This window comes from Cherax quadricarinatus, chromosome 14, assembly GCF_038502225.1.
Source record: "Cherax quadricarinatus isolate ZL_2023a chromosome 14, ASM3850222v1, whole genome shotgun sequence".
NCBI classification, from domain to species: Eukaryota; Metazoa; Arthropoda; class Malacostraca; order Decapoda; family Parastacidae; genus Cherax; species Cherax quadricarinatus.
The window spans coordinates 10,676,135-10,699,483 of record NC_091305.1 but is presented as its reverse complement, the minus strand read 5'-3'; the positions used below and the strand labels follow the sequence as shown (position 1 = coordinate 10,699,483).

At 38.7% G+C, this 23,349-nt stretch overlaps 1 protein-coding gene across 2 annotated transcripts in view; it reads left to right on the top strand.

Moving 5' to 3' along the window:
* Window positions 1–23,349, top strand: part of LOC128698674 (MAM and LDL-receptor class A domain-containing protein 1) — a 696,795-nt gene that overhangs the window by 421,603 nt on the left and 251,843 nt on the right. For both annotated transcript variants that reach the window (XM_070084847.1, XM_070084846.1), the window contains exons 61-64: window positions 9,228–9,440; window positions 9,612–9,743; window positions 19,408–19,507; window positions 20,121–20,301. In XM_070084847.1, coding sequence (XP_069940948.1) covers window positions 9,228–9,440; window positions 9,612–9,743; window positions 19,408–19,507; window positions 20,121–20,301 — 626 coding nt within the window. The remainder of the gene's footprint in view (window positions 1–9,227; window positions 9,441–9,611; window positions 9,744–19,407; window positions 19,508–20,120; window positions 20,302–23,349) is intronic.

Genomic DNA, 23,349 nt, shown 5'->3' with positions numbered 1-23,349 from the left:
ATTAAACATGACATTAAATATTGAATCCAAATAACTGTTCTTAAAATTTAGTACGTACTTGAAATAAACATTTCTTTTTTCATTTTATTTTTATTAATTAATATTTCTTGTAATCATTATTACTTACTAAAATTTTATTAAACACCATATTTACTACCAGTCAGTTTTATTTTTGTACATTAATCATTATTTTATACTTTTCTTAACCTTTTGTTGCCAAATTTTCAAGTTTGTATATTCATCTCCAACCTTTATATTATCCTTTGTACCATCTTACTATCATATTATAACCAAGTCATTGCCATTTTTATTTTTCTATTTTATTCTTTTGGAACATTAATTTGTGTATTTTATCTTGTCAAGTTCAATCTAGTTATACTCTTGTTCTTGTTAATAACCTATATTAGACCTTAGTGCAATTGCAAGTGAGAGTCTTGTAACTTTTTAATTTGTATTCATATATTATTAGTTTATACCTAGTTGTACTTTAGCTCATTCTAGCTCAATACATAGACAACATCAAATTCATTATATTAGACCTTAGTGCAATTATAAGAGTGAGTCTGGTGCTATTTGTAATTTGTATTTTTATAGTATTAGTTAATACCTAGTTGTACTTTAGCTCATTCTAGCACAACACATAAACAATTTCAACTTCATTATGTTTATTAGTGACTATACTCTATATGACCAAAGTTCTTTAGCTATATACTTATCCAACCTTCCCACTACTACAGATATCAGTATTAGAACTAACCGCACAATACAGGGTATAAATAACCACCGTTTAAACCTAAAAGATGAATGATCATGTTGACCCTGATTTAAACCTCCATAATCTAACACACAATTAAAACTTATTGGAAAGTAACTGTCTTTATTACACAGCATCACAAGCCAGCACTATCCTGAACACTGCTCAAAGTCTATCAGTTCTTACCTACAACATCAGGTCCTTAAGCAAACACTATGATGACCTCCTGGCACTCCTTGAGTCGCTAAAGGCACCCTTCTCCTGCATTATTCTTACCGAGACCTGGCTTAAGCAGGACACAATAGATATTTACCCACTACCAGGATACACAGAAATCCACAACTGCAGACCATACCAAGTTGGGGGTGATATTGCAATCTATTACTCTAACCAACTATCTTGTATTAGCACCACTTGCTTTAGTGATGAATATGGGGAATACATTTTTGCTAATTTTACTGTAAAAAACCTTAAGACGCCTATAACAATTGGTGCCATTTACCGGGTACCCCACACAAACATCCCAGATTTCAGTGAGAATCTAAAGGCACTAATAACAAACAGACAAATGAACAAGCACCACCTTCTCTTAGCTGGAGACTTCAATATCAACCTTGGCCTACCAGATGATCAGCCTGTAACTGATTTCATCAACAATATGAACAACACACTTCTCATACCAACAATAACTAAACCACCCAGGATGACTGAGACAAGTGCATCCATAATAGACCACATATGGAGCAATATACTAGCCCCTCTTAAATCAGGGATAATCACAGACAGCACTACAGACCACTACCCTACCTTCCTCTTAACAAACATTAGTAAGCCACCACTCGAATACAACAAAGTTTCATTTAGACTCCATGACAAGGCCTCAATAAGGAATTTCACAGCAGACCTAGAGACTGTTGGCTGGCCTATAGAATTCTCCAATTCAATTCAATTCAATTCAAAGTTTTTTCTCTATAAGGATTACAATGCTGAGTTTACAGAAATTTGGTTATTGTGTGGTTTACATGTAGTAAAATAATGATTACAGAGTGTACCACTAGAACACCTAGCATGGCTAGGCATTTCGGGCAGACTTAGTTTAATTCTTAATTGTAAAATATTACAAATTATGAGGTAAGTTGGTATTATGACTAAGTGACTAAATACTAGTTTGTGAGTTTAGCAATGTGAATGCTTTTGTTTTGGCACAGTACATAGTTTCAGTATTGGAGTATCACAGGATTCATTATTTTAAGATTGAGATTAATATTTCTGTTTATGGTCAAATGGGTGAGTGAGTGTAAATGTGAACCACCAGGTGGTATTCGTGTAGTTAGTTGACGGGGTGTATCAGGGAGATAAGATGTTTTCTAATGGTAGTTTTGAAGGTGATGAATGTGTCTGCAGTTCTAGAGTTCTCAGGTAGGGTGTTCCAGATTTTAGGGCCTTTGACATACATTGAATTTTTGTAAAGGTTTAGTCGGACACGGGGAATGTCGTAGAGATGTTTGTGTCTGGTGTTATGCCTGTGGGTTCTGTCACAACTATCAAGAAAGCGTTTTAGGTCAAGGTTGATATTAGAGTTTAAGGCCCTGTAGATGTAGATTGCACAGTAGTAAGTGTGGATGTACTGAACAGGGAGTAAGTTTAGATCTATGAAGAGTGGGGGGGGGGTGTGTTGCCAAGGATGGGATTTAGTGATTATTCTTACTGCAGCTTTTTGTTGGGTTATTATTGGCTTTAGGTGTGTTGCTGCAGTTGATCCCCAAGCACAATGGTATTGACAATTGGACAGACATTTTTCTTAACAAAATACTTAGATTATATAACAAACATTGTCCTATAAAAATGAAACAGATCACGAATAAACGGCTCGGTTGCCCATGGCTAACCAGCAGCATTCTGAAATCCATTGATAAGAAACACCAATATGAAAAGCAATATAGACAGGGCTTAATACACAAAGATATTCTTAAACAATATTCATCAGTTCTCACCAAATTAATAAAGAAAGCCAAACAACTGTGCTACTCCAGCAGATTCACTGACACAGGAGATATAAAAAAAGACCTGGAAAACACTTTCCCAGATTCTGGGGACCCACAAACTGAAAAAACCAAGAATATTGTCCTAACCAAACCTAGTGAAACACCACTGCATCCCACTGATACAGCTAACAAGATAAACGACTTCTTCTCAAACATAGGATCTGATCTCTCCAGTAAAATCCCACATACCAACACCCGTGCTGGGGACTACCTAGATGGGAATTTTCCAAATTCCCTCTATCTTGTATCAACTGAGCCCACGGAAGTCACTGCGATTATAAAGTCACTCAAAAATAACTCAGGGAATCTGTCTCATGTCCCACCATTATTGTACAAGCGAGCGGCCCATGTCCTTTCGCATGCTGTTACATTGCTTTTTAACAAGTCACTAGAAACTAGCACTTTCCCGACACTACTCAAGACAGCAAGGGTTATACCAATACATAAAGGTGGTGACCTTACAGATGTAAGCAACTATAGGCCAATATCAAACTTACCATTGCTTTCCAAAATTCAAATTCAAATTCAAATTCAAAGTTTATTCTCTATAAGGATTACAATGCTGAGTTTACAGAATTTGGTTATTGTGTGGTTTACATGTAGTAAAATAGTAATTACAGAGTGTACCACTAGAACGCCTAGCATGGCTAGGCATTTCGGGCAGACTTATATTAAATCTTAAGTTTAAAATGTTACAAAATTATGAGGTAAGTTGGTATTATGGCTAAGTGACTAAATACTAGTTGTGAGTTTAGCAGTGTGAGTGCTTTTGTTTTGGCACTATACATAGTTTCAGTATTGGAGTATCACAGGCCAACTTATGACTAGTTAAGATTCATTATTTTGAGATTGAGATTGATATTTCTGTTTATGGTCAAATGGGTGAGTGAGTGTAAGTGTGACCCACCAGGTGGTATTCGTATTATTAGTTGACAGGGTGTATCAGGGAGATAAGATGTTTTCTGATGGTAGTTTTGAAGGTGATGAATGTGTCTGCAGTTTTGGAATTTTCAGGTAGGGTGTTCCAGATTTTAGGGCCTTTGACATACATTGAATTTTTGTAAAGGTTTAGTCGGACACGGGGAATGTCATAGAGATGTTTGTGTCTGGTGTTGTGCCTGTGGGTTCTGTCACAACTATCAAGAAAGCATTTTAGGTCAAGGTTAATATTGGAATTTAAGGTCCTGTAGATGTAGATTGCACAGTAGTAAGTGTGGATGTACTGAACAGGGAGTAAGTTTAGATCTATGAAGAGTGGGGGGGGTGTGTTGCCAGGGATGGGATTTAGTGATTATTCTTACTGCGGCTTTTTGTTGGGTTATTATTGGCTTTAGGTGTGTTGCTGCAGTTGAACCCCAAGCACAGATAGCATAGGTGAGGTATGGATATATAAGTGAATGGTATAGTGTGAGAAGGGCAGTTTGCGGCACATATTATCGTATCTTGGAGAGGATCCCAACCGTTTTGGATACTTTTTTGGTTATGTGTTGGATATGGGTGCTGAAGTTGAGGTTGTTGTCGAGGTATAGGCCTAGGAATTTGCCCTCATTATGCCTGGCAATTAGAGTGTTGTCGATCTTAATGTTAATTTGCGCATCTCCTGCTCTACTACCAAACATAATGTAGTAGGTTTTGTCAACGTTAAGCATAAGTTTATTGGCTGTCATCCAAGTTGATATTTTGATCAGCTCCTCATTAACAATGGTGTTGAGGGTTGCAAGATTAGGGTGAGAGATGACATAAGTTGTGTCGTCAGCAAAGAGAATGGGGTTCAGGTGCCGAGATACGTTTGGAAGATCATTGATGTATATGAGGAAGAGCAGGGGACCAAGGACACTTCCCTGTGGAACTCCAGTATCAAGTGGCTGTGTTGTTGATGCTGTGTCTTTAATGGTGACATACTGATACCTATTAGTAAGGTAAGATTTGAAATATGCAAGCGCATGGCCTCTTATACCATAATGGTCAAGTTTGTGGAGTAGGATGCCATGGTCTACTGTGTCAAAAGCTTTTCTTAGGTCAATAAAAATTCCTAGTGGATATTCCTTATTTTCCAATGCTGTGTAAAGCAGATCTAGCATTTTTATGATTGCATCGTTAGTGCTTTTATTTTTCCTGAATCCAAATTGGCAGGGGTTGAGTATGTTTTGTGACGTTATAAATGAATATAGTCTCCTGCGCACGAGTTTCTCAAAGATTTTGGATAGGAATGGTAAGTTTGATATTGGCCTATACAGTGGACCCCCGCATAACGATTACCTCCGAATGCGACCAATTATGTAAGTGTATTTATGTAAGTGCGTTTGTACGTGTATGTTTGGGGGTCTGAAATGGACTAATCTACTTCACAATATTTCTTATGTGGCCCGGTGGCCTGGTGGCTAAAGCTCCCGCTTCACACACGGAGGGCCCAGGTTCGATTCCCGGCGGGTGGAAACATTTCGACACGTTTCCTTACACCTGTTGTCCTGTTCACCTAGCAGCAAATAGGTACCTGGGTGTTAGTCGACTGGTGTGGGTCGCATCCTGGGGGACAAGATTAAGGACCCCAATGGAAATAAGTTAGACAGTCCTCGATGACGCACTGACTTTCTTGGGTTATCCTGGGTGGCTAACCCTCCGGGGTTAAAAATCCGAACGAAATCTTATCTTATCTTATCTTAACAAATTCGGTCAGTACTGGCACCTGAACATACTTCTGGAGTGAAAAAATATCATTAACCGGGGGTCCACTGTAGTTGTTTAAATCTGTAGGGTCACCACCTTTATGTATTGGTGTAACCCTTGCCATCTTGAGTAGTTTCGGGAAGGTGCTAGTTTCTAGTGACTTGTTAAAAAGTAATGAGATAGTATGCGAGAGGACATGGGCCACTCTCTTGTACAATAATGGTGGGACATGAGACAGATTCCCTGAGTTATTTTTAAGTGACTTTATAATCTCAGTGACTTCCGTGGGCTCAGTTGGAGCAAGATAGAAGGAATTTGGGAAATTCCCATCTAGGTAGTCCCCGGCATGGGCATTGGTACGTGGGATTTTATTGGCGAGATTAGAACCTATGGTTGAGGAGAAGTCGTTTATCTTGTTAGCTGTGTCGGTGGGTTGCAGTGGTGTTTCATTAGGTTTAGTTAGGACAATATTCTTGTTTTTTTTCAGTTTGTGGGTCCCTAGAATCTGAGAGAGTGTTTTCCAGGTCTTTTTTATATCTCCTCTTGTGTCGGTGAATCTACTGGAGTAGTATAGTTGTTTGGCTTTCTTTATTACTTTGGTGAGGACTGATGAATAGTGTTTAAGAATATCTTTGTGTATTAAGCCCTGTCTATATTGCTTTTCATATTGGTGCTTCTTATCAATGGATTTCAGAATGGTGCTGGTGCACAGGAGACTATATTCATTTATAACGGCACAAAACATACTCAACCCCTGCCAATTTGGATTCAGGAAAAATAAAAGCACTAATGATGCAATCATAAAAATGCTAGATCTGCTTTACACAGCATTGGAAAATAAGGAATATCCACTAGGAATTTTTATTAACCCAAGAAAAGCGTTTGACACAGTAGATCATGGCATCCTACTCCACAAACTTGACCATTATGGTATAAGAGGCCATGCACTTGCATATTTCAAATCCTACCTTACTAATAGGTATCAGTATGTCACCGTTAAAGACACAGCCTCATCAACACGGCCACTTGATACTGGAGTTCCGCAAGGAAGTGTCCTTGGTCCCCTGCTCTTCCTCATTTACATTAATGATCTTCCAAATGTATCCCAACACCTGAAACCCATTCTCTGTGCTGACGACACGACTTACGTCATCTCCCACCCTAATCTTGCCACCCTCAACACCATTGTCAATGAGGAGCTGCTCAAAATTCTGACTTGGATGACTTCCAATAAACTTACACTTAACACTGACAAAACCTTCTGCATTATGTTTGGTAGCAGAGCAGGTGTTGCGCAACTTAACACTAAGATCGACAACACTCTAATTGCCAGACATAATGAGGGCAAATTCCTAGGTCTATACCTCGACAGCAACCTAAATTTCAGCACCCATATCCAACACATAACAAAAAAAGTATCCAAAACGGTGGGGATCCTCTCCAAGATACGATATTACGTGCCACAAACTGCCCTTCTCACACTATATCATTCACTCATTTATCCATACCTCACCTATGCTATTTGTGCTTGGGAATCAACTGCAGCAACACATCTAAAGCTACTAATAACCCAACAAAAAGCCGCAGTAAGAATAATCACTAAATCCCATCCCTGGCAACTCCCCCCCCACACTCTTCATAGATTTAAACTTACTTCCTGTTCAGAACATCCACACTTACTACTGTACTGTGCAATCTACATCTATGGGACCTTAAATTCCAATATTAACCTTGACCTAAAACGTTTTCTTGATAGTTGTGACAGAACCCACAGGCATAACACCAGACACAAACATCTGTATGACATTCCCCGTGTCCGACTAAACCTTTACAAAAATTCGATGTGTGTCAAAGGGCATAAAATCTGGAACACCCTACCTGAAAACTCTAGAACTGCAGACACATTCATCACTTTCAAAATTACTGTTAGAAAACATCTTATCTCCCTGATACACCCCGTCAACTAACTACATGTAAACCACCTGGTGGTTCACACTTACACTCACTCACCCATTGACTATAAACACAGAAATACGAATCTTAATCTTAAAATAATGAAGCCTAACTAGTCATAAGTTTGCCTATGATACTCCAATATAGACACTATGTATTGTGCCAAAGCAAAAGCATTCACATTGCTAAACTCACAAACTGTAATGTAATCACTTAGCCTTAATACCATAATCTGTAATAATTTAACGTTTAGAATTAATCTAAGTCTGCCTGAAATGCCTAGCCATGCTAGGTGTCCTAGTGGCCCCCTCTGTAATTAGTATTTTAAAACATGTAAACCACACAATATTCAAAATCTGTAAACCCCACATTGTAATCATTATAGAGAATAAACTTGATTGATTGATTAAACATTATCAGTCTTTTGTGCATTCATCATAAATAAGGCTGCACACAAAATTCAGATGTTTGGTAAAGTGATGTGAATGTATGGTGAAGAGTAAGATAGTGTAGTAAGTGTTTGGTGGAAGTGGGAGGGAGGGAAGGTCAGTGGCAGTGTGCCTTCACTCACACTTCCTGGAATCTGACAACCCTGATTTTTATCAAATGGAAATAAGGGAGCCTCACAGATATAACTTCAACACTCTAAAACATCTTAATTGTTTGTACAACTTATTTATGAGAAATGCATGAGAGACCAATAATGTTAAATGTCATGTTTACTGGGTGAGGAGGGATTTGTCAGACACACCACTTTCTTTGCTACAGAAACATTACCCACAACACCTATCTTTTACTAAATACATTTTTTATTATAATTTTTGGGTGTTACTTTATCAAATGTATTTAACTTTGGTACAGTGTATGGCTGTTGAATTTAAGTATGGTTAGTGTCTGTTTAGTTTGTACACTGGATTTTAATAGTTGTGTTTGAGCAAATTGTGTTAAGTGATTATAAGAATTAATATTTTATGTAAATTTTTCAAGGTTTACAGATCAGGTTCATACATTTATATTTAAAACGTCTAGGAACAGCCCTGTGTATTGTAAGAGAAGGGGTACTTATATCAACCTTTCTCAGTAAAGCTAACATCAGCTGATGGATCGTATTCAAATTTGGCAAATGGTCATTTGGTGTAGATATTATGGGTTCCTGTTTGAGTGGTAGAATTTTATCAAGAGATATGGTTAAGATACTAAAGAATTGTTAGGTTAGCTCCTGTGAATAAAAAGAAACTCTCGAATTTAGTACTGTCAGCAGTATCAGGAGCTGAAGATGAAAGTGTATATTCAGTGAAGAATTTTGCTATATTTTACTACATTCATCCTTTAGAGATAGAATTTTTCAAGGGATTTTCTTATTCTTAAGTTTATTTAATTGAATTTGTATGGATCTTTTTTTATTAATTATCCAGTTTAGCTGGATTGTATATTAAATGATAATTATACTTACTCTCATGTAGTTATAGCGATGTACTCATTTACTGATGACTCAGACTTATGATAGGATCTCTAACCAGTGTGCATACATAAATAATGTATATTAGAGCTGATTTCCTCTATTCTCTTTATTACAATAAACAGTACACTACTGTATAAACATTTAGAAATATACTAAAAATGTTATAAATGGTGCAAAGGTGACATTAAAACAATATCAAAGATGGTTGACACAAACCCACTACCATTATAATATGTTCCTTGCTTAACAACGAATTCATTTACTGACTTGGTCTTAGGAACGGAACTCCGTCGTTAAGTGAGGAAAGGCTGTAGTACATGTTATTAATAAATTTTATCTAATACAGCTGGTGAGAAGCCTGGCATATCAAGTTTTCCTGATTGGGTTCACCTTCGAGAGATGGGAGAGACATGGCAGCAGGTTCATCTCTTCATACAAAAACAAGAATATGCACAGTACATAGCACTGGTTGGTAATACACAGAACAGCAATGGAGATTTGGGTCACTCAGCAGTTGATGACATCTTGCTCACAGATGGTTCTTGTGACAGCCTTAGAGGTACATTATATTTTTTTTTTTTTTTTTTTTTTTTTTAAATAGCTGCCACTATGAACTATAGTCTCACAGTGTCTTGTTGCATCTTACAGGTATAAATCTAATTAAATTTTTTGAATGAGATATTAGCTATACTTTTTCACTTTTCTATTAACATTGCAAATATTTTCTCAGGAAACACCTGTGATTTTGAAACATCAGATCTTTGTGAATGGACACCAACTGCTGATCAAGGAGCAACATGGATTTGGAACTCAGGCCAAAATTTGGACCACAGCAATGGACCAAATTCTGATCACACATTTGGTAAATATGTTATTGTCACTCTATGAATTTTAATGTGGGATTACTTATAATTTTGCCATTTATCTTCTTTTCAGACTTTTGCTTTGTTCTTAACATATTATTAGTAAATCTTGTATACTGCTTCTTCTTTACCCTTTTAACATTCTATCATTGAAATAATAGAGGGATTTGGATGTGCTTATAGTATGTTATAGAATGGTTCTCTCTAGGATCTGTTTAACTCCTTTGACTTTTGCCATAGCTGTCATAGATTTTTATGATTTTTCTAAAGTGAGTTTAAACAGTCATGTTCCTACTTACAAGCAACTGGAAGCCACCACCTTCCAAGTCTAGAACTACACTGCTTCATATCTTACATCTTCACTCCTCAAAGGAAGGAGTTATGAGTCTCTGATTGGTCCTCTGAGAAAAACAAAGACTTCTTATATTGACTCGTGAAATCGTAATAACACGATTGCAAATAAACCATACCACAAACGGGGATAGAACCTACGATCAGAGAGTCGTAAAACTCCAGACTGACACATTAGCCATTGGGCCAGCTGGCTACAATAAGAGCTGTTATTCATGTATCCATCTATTTACTAATTATCTCCAGGTAGATTGGTAACTTATTGTGTTTGCTGTTTCTTTCAGCATTTTTGGTTTTGTGAAGTAGCTGAAACCTTCTTTGGGTCACCCTACTTTTCCAGGAAATGGCCAATGTAGTCAAAAATAACAGATCAAAGTAGTGAAAATTTTTAGACCACTCTCAGTAAATCCAAGTAAAAAATAATAAAATGGATAAATGCAACTGAGTGCTTTACCATGCCTGTAGGATTTGAACTTTGGTTCTGTGGACTCCACAGTCTTCATGATAAGTAATGTCTCAGTGAGTAGGGAAAAGAATCAGAACCATTGAATCACTAAAATGTCAATATATAATTTCCCCTTATTGTGAAGAGCTGAATCATGTGTTGGTAACTGGGATAGATTGAATTTTGCCAGTCATACCCAAGCACTAGCGGGTATCAAGTAAAATATAAATTGTGGGCTCTGATTATCATTCCACAGTCCAGATTGAGTCTATTGTGGTTCACTATTTCTGATTCTTTTATTCATTGAGGGTGTACTGGTTAGCCTAAATGCTTAAGAACTCTCAGCACCTGAGTTTATATTCCACAAATGTGTGTACTTTTTACTAAAAATATAAATTCTTAAATTGAAAAATGTCAATGTGATATTTGAAATCAAGAATCGAAGTAAAGCTTTAAAAAAATTAATGTATAAAGAAAAAATAGGTTTAATTGCATTTATTTATTTATTTATTTATTTATTTATTTATTTATTTATTTATTTATTAATTTGAACATGATACAGAGTAGTACAAATGAATACAGTTAAGTGCAACATGCCAAAGCCCCTTGTATGCAGAGCATTATGGGCAGGCTTAAAATTAACTTAACCCTTTGACTATTGCAGGCCCCTTTCTGAAACTGTCATTCTATGTCGATAATTTTTTGGAAAAAAATAAATTATTTTTATGAAATGATAGAAAATCTTTTCCCGATGGTAATGACACCAAAAGCACGAAATTTGGTCAAAAAATCACGGAATTATGCTCCCGCAAAGTTAGCGGTCTCGGCAACATGTATGCATCAGCAATTTCGCGGACTTTGAGCCCTGTTTTTGGCCAGTTCCGTTGTTCCAGTTGACCAAACTCATAACTATTTCTTTAGAACTCCATTTTTTCCATCTGTTGAGTACAAGAAACTGCCCATTTACCGATTTGAACTACCCAATAAAGTGGTCAGGAATTGGCAGTTTGGCCAATTTCACGCAAATTAAAAAAGATGCCAATTTCAAAATAGGGTCCAGAATAAACAATGTAGACATTCTTGGCACTAAAATAACATATCCTCTGTTCATTAGTCACGTCTCTAGGCCCCTCTTATATTACTATTGCTTTCTATTTTGATTTTTTATTCATACAAAAAAAAAATACAAAATTTACTGTTATGCAGACTACTGCATTATTGTAAAAATGGTATAAATAATATCAATGCACTAGTGAAAGAATATTATACTCCCCAGTTGAAGTGTATTGGACATGTGGTGTAATTTGCTTACTCATGAACATAGGTAAAAATCGAACATTTCCACTACTTTGAGCTCAATTTCAAGGTCGTTTTCATCGTGAAAGTAATCAAAATCATCTCTATTTCTGTAATATGTTTAACATTTTATCACGTGACAACATGAAAGCGAGAATACAATGATAAATACTATACGAAAATACACCTCAAAGTCGGCGTTTTAATCCAAAAAAAACGGTCAGAGCTTTTTTTTTTCTCATTACACACTGCATGCTGCAGGATTTTTTTTATGTGGTGCACACTGACCACACAGACCCATTCTCTCACATGTGGGTCTACCAGCTTTCTCCCGCTTGATTTGAAACTGCTAGAATTTATGCGTATAAATACGTCAGAAACAGTGGTGCATAAGACGTATATATACGACCGAAACAGTCAAAGGGTTAAGATTAACTAAGCAGTGATATATTCAGTGGTAAAACATTATTGTAAACAGATAACAATTAAGCACAAATGAGTATTACAAAGACAGGTCATATGGTCATTTACTGTATTGCTGTGCATTCAGTAGAATGGAGTATTCTGTTAGGTAATGTAATTAAAAAAATAACAAAGTTTGATTGGGTATCAGGTTAAACATTTATGAGATACAATTATGAGAAACATTTATGAGATACAATTTTTAAGATACAATTATTCAGTATTTATTTGGTTGTGGGTGAGTAAGTGATTTTGAGAAGAGACTTGAATTTATAAACAGACAGTGTTTCTTTTATATTTACAGGTAATGAATTCCAGATTTTAGGGCCTTTTATGTGCATTGAGTTTTTGCATAGCGTGAGATGGACACGAGGAACATCAAAGAGTGATCTGTGCCTTGTGTTATGGTCATGTGTTGAATGGTTTTGAAAACCGACAAGTTGAAGAATTGAGACACTTATGCAACACATGGGAATCTTTATTGAAGAAACGTTTCGCCACACAGTGGCTTCATCAGTCCAATACAAAGTAGAAGTGGGTAAGGAGAGTAGAAGTTTGAGGTAATCAGTCCCTCAACACATAAGTGTCTCAATTCTTCAACTTGTCGGTTTTCAAAACCATTCATCACATCTGTCAGACACTGCAACATCATGGGATCTTGGTACAAAGACTTCAACGCTTGCCCAACCTTTGGACGACGACCTACTTACACTAGTGGCAGGTCCCACTGTGATCCCGCCTCCTCCTGCTTCAACTCATCTCACCGCAGTATATAAGCCACCTCTCTGGCCCTATGCTGCACTTCCTACAAGAGTGATGGACTGAACACATCGAATCCAGGTTGAGGGACTGATTACCTCAAACTTCTACTCTCCTTACCCACTTCTACTTTGTATTGGACTGATGAAGCCACTGTGTGGCGAAACGTTTCTTCAATAAAGATTCCCATGTGTTGCATAAGTGTCTCAATTCTTCAAACAAATGAGATACAATTCTCGAGCAAGAGCCCCTCACCAGTGTCAAGGAACCTGCCTTGAGGTCTGTTCGCTTCTGGATATTTTGCTCGCGTATGGAAACAAAACATCGCCCCATCGACTGCTCGTATTTGGAAAAACTCGCACGTGGACACACTCACAAGTAGAGGTTCCACTGTATTCTAAAGCTATAAAATAGCACCTGAATTATTTTAACAAATGTAAAAATATGAGCTAAGGTAGTACTTTAAAGCTAAAATAAAGGAGACAATATAAAGGGACTAAAATAGTTTGTGGTGAACAAATAGAGTGGTAATAAAATAAATGAGCTAGGGAATATAATGGCAAAATAGTGAACTTATTACACTTTAGCACCTGAGAATAGCACCTTGATTATTTTAACAATTGTGAGTATATGAACTAAGGTAGTTATATGAAGCTAAAATAAGGGAGAAAATATATAAGGGACTAAATTAAGTAATGGTAAACAAAGTAAACTGACAGACAGTCACTATGATGTAATATTGATTTGGGAGTAGGATCTGTTTTGTAATATATAATAAGTTGAGCAATTTATTGTACTATAAAAAGTAAAAATAATATGAGGTAGTTGGTACTAGCTAGCAAAAGAAAGTTTTGGAACTTGAACAATAATGTAATTGGAATATACACTAATTGCACACACAATATAGTCACTAAGATATGAAGAATAATCTAAGAGTAGGATAATGTAAAGGTGAAGAAAATGGACAAGACATCCATTAGTACTTATCCTTTTAACTGTCCAAATGTTGATCTACATTCTTACTGCTAGCACTCCAAACTTAGATAGATCAAAGTTTTATTTTCCCCTGCCTTCAAATTTGGTACCAGAGGTCTGATAGGCCTCGGCAGTATAGAATGGGTCTTAACACTCAGTGTGTGCAGTATTAAAAAAAATCTGGGACCACTTAGTACCTTGTGGGAGCACCAGCTAGAGCAGACAGCATGGCAGACCTCAGAGATTCACTAATGTTATGTCATATTAACACTCCTTTTAGGAGGAAAGTGATGTTAACACCTAGTTTAGGGACTTTGAGATAGATGTGGCAACAAGTGGTCAAGGAAATATCAAAAACCTAGATAATAACCCATGTGCAACATTTGTTCTACATCCTTTCAATTTTGATGCAACTGGTAGTGTCATCCTGCCAGAATGTCCTATCAACTAATGCCCTAAGTAGAGAGAGAGAGATGATTCTGCAACACGTGTAATACATGTTTGGCTGGCTGCCTGCCTGGCTGACCGGCTAGCCGGCTGGCTGACTTTGGCTGGCTAGATGGCTCTGGCTGGCTAGATGGCTCTTGCTGGCTGGCTGGCTGGCTAACTCTGTCTCTCTCTATCTGCCTGTCTCTATGACAGAGAGCTGCTCATGGACCAGAATCAAGGACTAAGTAAGTTCATTTAGGCACAGGTACACATAAGTACAATTATCATACATAGTGTAAATTACCTAAGATAACCCAAAAAAGCCAGACAAAGTGCTATTCTGTGCTTGTTGATGAGGCATAAATATGACTGACAAGTAATACGCATTTCCACTCGTACAGACATGGCAATTCTGCAGCATGTGTAATATGTGTTCATTCATGAGTGGCTCTCTGAGAGAGAGAGAGAGTGACAAGCAGACAGAGAGAGACAGAGAGACAGGCAGATAGAAAGAAAGACAGGAAGACAGAGAAAGAGAGAGAGACAGGCAGAGATAAACAGAGATAGACAGAGACAGACATGTATGTGTGTGTGGAACAGTGAGAACAAATAAAAAATCCTGTGCTAAAGTTCACTGGGAGCAGTGCAGAATCAGCAATATTGAGTGTCTGCACCATCAGCAGTGTGGAGTGACACTCTTGTCTGACACCAGTCTCATATACTCCAGCACTTCTAAAACATTGTGACTGATTACTATTTCTGTGCGTAATATTAGTGTCAGAACGAAGATTGGCTATAAAATCGAAAGAACTACATACTATAAATTGTAATTATCAGAACATAAAAATAATATAAATCAAAAAAATGAGAAAAAAGATATATCAGCAACATTTCTGCAAGTGGCAGGACTCCATGTTGCTGTCACATAAGCATCTAGTGCCAGCTTTGCCGCCTTATATCTCGATAAGTACTGACCCTAAATTTTGTATTTTGGTCTTATTACACAGAAAATTGCCCTCTTTGTTTTCAATTTTTTTCTTTTTCAAAATATTCAGAGCACTAGCAGTGAAATGAGTTTTAAAAACATAGGGATGGGATATTTTTTTCAGTTCCTGAATGATAGAGCTTTTATTGGTGACAAGCTCAGCTGTCAATTACCTAATGTCCATTTTCACATAAATTAACCTTTTAACTGTGACATACCCATAAACTGAATTTCTTTTGTGTGTGTCTTGATCTTGAAAACAAAAGAACTTACAGATTGAATAAGAGCATTTTAATGAAATGAATGAGTCTGAAATGAATGGAATCTGATAAAAGCTTAAGATTTTATGGTGTGACAAATTTAGCGAAAAAATTATCACTTGTCGGCAGTAGCAATGTAAATTCGCTAGCTATATTTACATTCCACACTATATTGATGCCAAATTATTATTGTTTTTAACTTTTTTTCATAACACTGTATACACTAATTTCTTATGATATTAGATGTGTTTCAGTATTTGAAAGATAGGGATATGCATAACCCAGCATTACTTCACTTGCAGTATGCCTGGAGATACCTGGAGAGGGTTTTGGTGGTCATTGCCCCCACGGCCCGGTCTGTGACCAGGTCTCATGGTGGATCAGAGCCTGATTCTTTGGTTTTATAACACTATATACAAGGAATATTTATGATATTACAAGGTGCAATACTCCTCAAAACATGAAAATAAATCACATTGTTTGACTCTAATGGGTTTTCCTAGGTTAATTACAGGAGGGGCCTTGCATATACAGCAGGTTAAGTTCCGGGCTACTGCTGTAAAGCAAGAATCGCTTTAAGGTCATTCATGGCCTTTTTTTCACTTTCAGATGCATATAAAAGCCTGATAACATGTTTACACTATCATATATTAAGTGAGCAATATAGCTAGGTCCAAAAATGCATATGCATTACACATTATTTTCCTTAACCCTTTCCAGGTTTCGGCCATACTAGTACGGCTTACGCCCCAGGGTTTTTGACATATTAGTACACCTAAATTCTAGCGCCCTCAAATCTAGTGACAGAAAGCTGGTAGGCCTACATATGAAAGAATGGGTCTATGTGGTCAGTATGCGCAGTATTAAAAAAATCCTGCAGCACACAGTGCATAATTATAAAAAAAACTCTGACCGATGTCAGCCACAGCACCGTGTCTTCCTTTGCAGATGACACCCGAATCTGCATGACAGTGTCTTCCATTGCAGACACTGCAAGGCTCCAGGTGGACATCAACCAAATCTTTCAGTGGGTTGCAGAAAACAATATGAAGTTCAACGATGAGAAATTTCAATTACTCAGATATGGTAAACACGAGGAAATTAAATCTTCATCAGAGTACAAAACAAATTCTGGCCACAAAATAGAGCGAAACACCAACGTCAAAGACCTGGGAGTGATCGTGTCGGAGGATCTCACCTTCAAGGACCATAACATTGTATCGATCGCATCTACTAGAAAAATGACAGGATGGATAATGAGAACCTTCAAAACGAGGGATGCCAAGCCCATGATGACACTCTTCAGGTCACTTGTTCTATCTAGGCTGGAATATTGCTGCACACTAACAGCACCTTTCAAGGCAGGTGAAATTGCTGACCTAGAAAATGTACAGAGAACCTTCACGGCGCGCATAACGGAGATAAAACACCTCAATTATTGGGAGAGCTTGAGGTTCCTGAACCTGTATTCCCTGGAACGCAGGCAGGAGAGATACATGATTATATACACCTGGAAAATCCTAGAGGGACTAGTACTGAACTTGCACACGAAAATCACTCACTACGAAAGCAAAAGACTTGGCAGACAATGCAACATCCCCCCAATGAAAAGCAGGGGTGTCGCTAGCATGTTAAGAGACCATACAATAAGTGTCAGGGGCCCGAGACTGTTCAACTCCCTCCCAGCATACATAAGGGAGATTACCAACAGACCCCTGGCAGTCTTCAAGCTGGCACTGGACAAGCACCTAAAGTCGGTTCCTGATCAGCCGGGCTGTGGCTCGTACGTTGGTTTGCGTGCAGCCAGCAGTAACAGCCTGGTTGATCAGGCTCTGATCCACCAGGAGGCCTGGTCACAGACCGGGCCGCGGGGGCGTTGACCCCCGGAACTCTCTCCAGGTAAACTCCAGGTAAACGTGTTTTTGGATTAAAACAGCAACTTTGCAGTGCATTTTCGTATGGTATTTATTGTTGTATTCTAGTTTTCCTGGTCTCATTTTATAGAATGGAAGACATATTACAGAAATTGAGATGATTTTGACTGGTTTTACAATGAAAAGTACCTTGAAATTGAGCTCAAAGTAGCAGAAATTTTCGATTTTTACCAAAGTTCAAAAGTAAACAAATCATGCCAAGCGTCCAATACACGTCAACTGGTGAGTCTAATATTCTTTCACAAGTGTACTGATCTTATTTATATCATTTCTACACTAATGCAGTAGTCTGCATAACAGTAAATCTTCTATTTTTTGTAAGAATAAAAATTCAAAGTGGAAAGCCAAAGAAATATAAGAGGGACCTGGGAATGTCACTAACGAACAGAGAACATGTTATTATAGTGCCAGGAATGTCTTTTTTGTTTATTCTAGACCCTATTTGGAAATTGGCTTCTTTTGAAATTTGTGTGAAATTGGCAAAATTGCTAAATTCTGACGACTTTATTGGATAGTTGAAATCGGTAAATGGGTGGTTTCTTGTACTCATTCGATAGAGAAAATGGAGTTCTAGCAAAATAGTTATGATTTTTGTCAACTAGTTCACTGGAATTGGCCGAAAATAGGGCTCAAAGTGGGCAAAATCGCCGATGTGTAAACATCGTCGAGACCGCTAAATTGAAAACTGCTGCACTAGTTAAATGCTGTAAATGAAGCACTGTAAAGCCAGGCTTTCCTGTATTATATTATATGCTGAGGTTCAAGAGAATATCCCAGGTTATATAAGCATGTTGTAAATACTTTCTATGTGTCTATAACCTGTGTGCCTTCAAAACCACTGTAAAATATATATTTATAAGGAAATCTTACAATATCCAGAGGTCTGAGGAGGGGTTGTTGAGGTGGTTCAGACAATTAGAGAGGATGGAACAAAATAGAATGACTTGGAGAGCATATAAATCTGCAGTGGAAGGAAGACAGGGGAGGAAATGTTAGAGGGAGAGGGGGGTAAAGGAGGTTTTGTGTGCAAGGGGCCTGAACTTCCAGCAAACGTGCCTGAGTGTATTAAATAGGAGCAAGTGGAGACAAATGGTTTTTATGACTTGACGTGTTGTTGGTGTGAGAGCAAAGTAATGCTTAGCAAGGGATTGAAGGAAACCGGAAAGCCAGACTACAGTCCTGGAGGTAGGAAGTACAGTGCCTTGGCTCTGAAGGATGGGTTTTGATGTTGTAGTTTTTTAACTGTAGTGTAGGTGTGCCTCTGGCAAGACAGTGATGGAGTGAATGATGATGAAAGTGTTTTTTTTTTTCTTTTTTTGGGACACCCTGCCTTGATGGAAAATGGCTAATGTGTTAATAAAAAAAATAAGTTAACCAGTTACTCATGATGTAATGCACAAACTTGTCTGAACTTAGATTATTTTCATAGACATGAAGAGGTTGTAGGAGATACAAACATTTATTCTGAAGTCAAAAATTCTAGCAAATGGCATATTTGAAGGGATGAAAAATTGTGCATACTAGTATGTCGGACTCTGTCACCTGCATTCTACAACATAAGACAATTAAAAGGATTAAAAATGAATATGGTAATCTTAACTCAGTTATTCATAATTCTCTATTACTAAATTTCTTGTTATATTTTTGGGAGAATTATGTTAATATACATGAGTGCTCAGCCATGTTACTCTTTATTTACTTAACATTTTGAATATCAGCAGCGTTTAATTGACTGAAATTTTTAAAAAAAGCTTTTTACATTTTCAGATTCAGCTGAGGGTCATTATGTCTCCCTAAAACACTCAACAGACAATAAAAATGCAGTTGCTTATCTTACCAGCCCAACACACCAAAGTTCAGGAGCAATGTATGTAATGTATATTGTTGTATTTTAAGAGCATATCTAGATAGAAGTGAATGGAGATGAATAGTTTTTGGGACCTGACAAGCTTTTGGAGTGTGAGCAGGGTAATATTTTGTGAAGGGATTCAGGGAAACTGGTTAACCGGACTTGAGTCCTAGAAATGGGAAGTACAATACCTCTATTTTAAATGAAGGGGTTAAGATATTGGCTGTTTGGAGTGACATCTAAACTGTTGTATCTGAGCGCCTCTGCAAAGACAGTGATTATGTATGAATGATGATGAAAGTTTTTTCTTTCTTTTTTTGGGTCACCCGACCTTGGTGAGTAACGCTGATGTGTTTAAATCTTGCCGCCAAACTTTGACTACTAACCAGTTTGTAGTTCTAGGTGTAGAGCTATGCTTGGGGTATCTCATCTTCTTCAGTTAATTGTAGTTTTATTAAAATTACAAGTGATTTAATAAATACAAACTTCAGTTCATGAAAGCATGTTTCCTTGTGTCTTTTTTTATTTCAAAATGTACCTTTTTGTTTCTATTTATTTCTTTATGAAAAGTGTGTGATTTATTTTTAAACTTGCATATTACTAGTTTAATTAGATTTAATATGTATTTTAGGTGCCTGCAGTTCTACTTTTTTATGCAAGGCCGAACCAACTGGACTGGGTCCCTGAGCTTGTATGTGAAAAGTCCATCTGTGGATATCAACTTTATAAACCCAGTCTGGAAAATAACAGGACATCAGGGGGATGCCTGGAACTTGGGTGAAAAGTCTTTGAACTTTGTCAGTGAATACCATGTAAGTTTATTTTTCGTGTTTAAAAAGTAAGTATGTTTATTAAAATAAGTAGTAGTTTTTTGCAAGGCATTCACTCCAGTGAAAGCGGTCCTCTGGGAACATATTCGTGTGGAAACCTTCCTCTTTTCTGCAATTTTGCAAGCTCCTGATGATATGTTGATTGCAACATGAAAGGCCTAGAGCTATCATTCTACTCCCCCCGTGGTTGTTTTGCATCTTGTACCTCTTGGATTGCGGTGGAGATGTCCTGTCTAAGGGCAGTGTGTGATGTAAATATTATGCAGAGAATTTGGAGTGTAGAAATTAGTAGAAGGTGTGGAGTTAATAAAAGTATTAGTTAGAGGGCTGAAGAGGGGTTGTTGAGGTGGTTTGGTCATTTAGAGAGAATGGATCAAAGTAGAATGAGATGGAGAGCGTATAAATCTATATGGGAAGGAAGGCAGGGTGGGGGTCATCCTCGAAAAGGTTGGAGGGAGGGGGTAAAGGAAGTTTCATGGGCGAGGGGCTTGGACTTCCAGCAAGCATGCATGAGTGTGTTAGATAGGAGTGAATGGAGACGAATGGTTTTTGGGACTTGACAAGCTGTTGGAGTGTGAGCAGGGTAATATTTAGTGAAGGGATTCAATGATTATGTGTGAGTGAGGTGAAAGTGTTGAATGATGATGAAAGTATTTTCTTATTGGGGATTTTCTTTCTTTCTGGGTCACCCTGCCTCTGTAGGAGACGGCCGACTTGTTAAAAAAAAAAAAAAAAAAATCAGGGAAACCGGTTATTTTTATATAGCCGGACTTGAGTACTGGAAATGGGAAGTACTATGCATGCACTTTAAAGGAGGGGTATGGGGTATTGGCAGTTTAGAGGGATATGTTGTATATCTTTATACGCATATGCTTCTATACTGTTGTGTTCTGGGCACCTCTGCAAAAAACTGATTATGTATGAGTGATGGCACCCTGCCTCGGTGGGAGACGACCGACTTGTTAAAAGAATACAGTGGACCCTCAGCTAACGATATTAATCCGTTCCTGAAAGGTCATTGTTAGCTGAAATTATCGTTAGCTGAATTAATTTTCCCCATAAGAAATAATGGAAATCAAATTAATCCATGCAAGACACCACAAAGTATGAAAAAAAAAAATTTACCACATGAAATATTAATTTTAATACACACAAACTGACACTTACCTTTATTGAAGATCTGGTGATGATTGATGGGATGGGAGGAAGGGAGAGTATGGAAGTTGTTAATGTTTAGAAGGGGAATCCCCTTCCATTAGGACTTTAGGTAGCACGTCCTTTTCCCGGGTTACTTCTGTTCTTCTTTTAATGCCACTAGGACCAGCTGACTGTGGTGCAGCAGCAGCTGACCGTGGTGCAGCAGCAGCTGACTGTGGTGCAGCAGCACCTGACCATGGTGCAACAGCAGCTGACTGTGGTGCAGCAGCAGCTGACTGGTGCAGCAACAGCTGACCGTGGTGCAACAGCAGCTCACCATGGTTCAGCAACAGCTGACTGGTGCAGCAACAGCTGACCTTGGTGCAGCAACAGCTGACGGTGCTGTAGCAGCAGCTGACTGTGGTGCAGCAGCAGCTGACCGTGGTGCAGCAGGAGCTGACCGTGGTGCAACAGCAACTGACCATGGTTCAGCAACAGCTGACTGGTGCAGCAACAGCTGACCATGGTGCAGCAACAGCTCACCGTGGTGCAGCAACAGCTCACCGTGGTGCAGCAACAGCTCACCGTGGTGCAGCAGCAGCTGACTGTGGTGCAGCAGCAGCTGACTGTGGTGCAGCAGCAGCTGACCGTGGTGCAGCAGCAGCTGACCGTGGTGCAGCAACAGCAGACCGTGGTGCAGCAACAGCCGACTGTGGTGCAGCAACAGCTGACGGTGGTGCAGCAGCAGCTGACCGTGGTACGATAGTACATATTTCTCGCCCTTTTTACCACAGGGTTGGCACTAGAAGCTTTCTTTGGGCCCATGGTGGCTTATTTAGCAGTTACAAGCACTATAAACAATGGAATAATATAAAATGTATCAAATGTATGCAAGCAACCGGCCACCCTGGCTTGTAAACAATGACAGCAGGGCTGGATGGACAGGTTCAGGATGAGTCATGTTGGTCAGAAACAGCTGATGGTGGTGCAGCAGCAGCTGACCATGGTGCAGCAGCAGCTTACCATGGTGCAGTGGCAGCTCACCGTGGTTCAGGAATAGCTGACTGGTGCAGCAACAGCTGACTGTGGTGCAGCAACAGCTGATGGTGGTGCAGCAGCAGCTGACTGTGGTGCAGCAGCAGCTGACCATGGTGCAGCAACAGCTGTTGGTGGTGCAGCAACAACTGATGGTGGTGCAGCAGCAGCTGACTGTGGTGCAGCAGCAGCTGACCATGGTGCAACAGCAGCTGACCGTGGTTCAGCAACAGCTGACTGGTGCAGCAACAGCTGACCTTGGTGCAGCAACAGATGAAGGTGGTGTAGCAGCAGCTGACTGTGGTGCAGCAGCAGCTGACCGTGGTACAACAGCAGCTGACTGTCGTCCAGCAACAGCTGACTGGTGCAGCAACAGCTGACCGTGGTTCAGCAACAGCTGACTGTGGTGCAACAGCAGCTGACTGTGATGCAGCAGCAGCTGACTGAGGTCCAGCAGCAGCTGGCTGCAGTGCAGCAGCAGCTGATTGTGGTGCAGTAGCAGCTGACCATGGTGCAGCAGCAGCTGACTGTGGTGCAGCAACAGCTGATGGTGGTGCAGCAGCAGCTGACTGTGGTACGATAGTATGTATTTCCCACCCTTTTTACATATGATCGCTTGAGAGATGATATATCCTGTTATCTGTTTTTCATTTATCCACTTCATTTCCCATAGTAATTTTCACCTTTTTTACCACATGGTTGGCACTAGAAGCTTTCTTGGGGCCCATGGTGACTTATTTTGTAGGTACAATCACTAAAAACGCTGTGATAATATGAAATGTTCTGATTGTATGTGTGGATGCGACCGCACTGGCTGGCTTGTAAACACTGGCGCCCACAGGACAACTGAGGCACGCT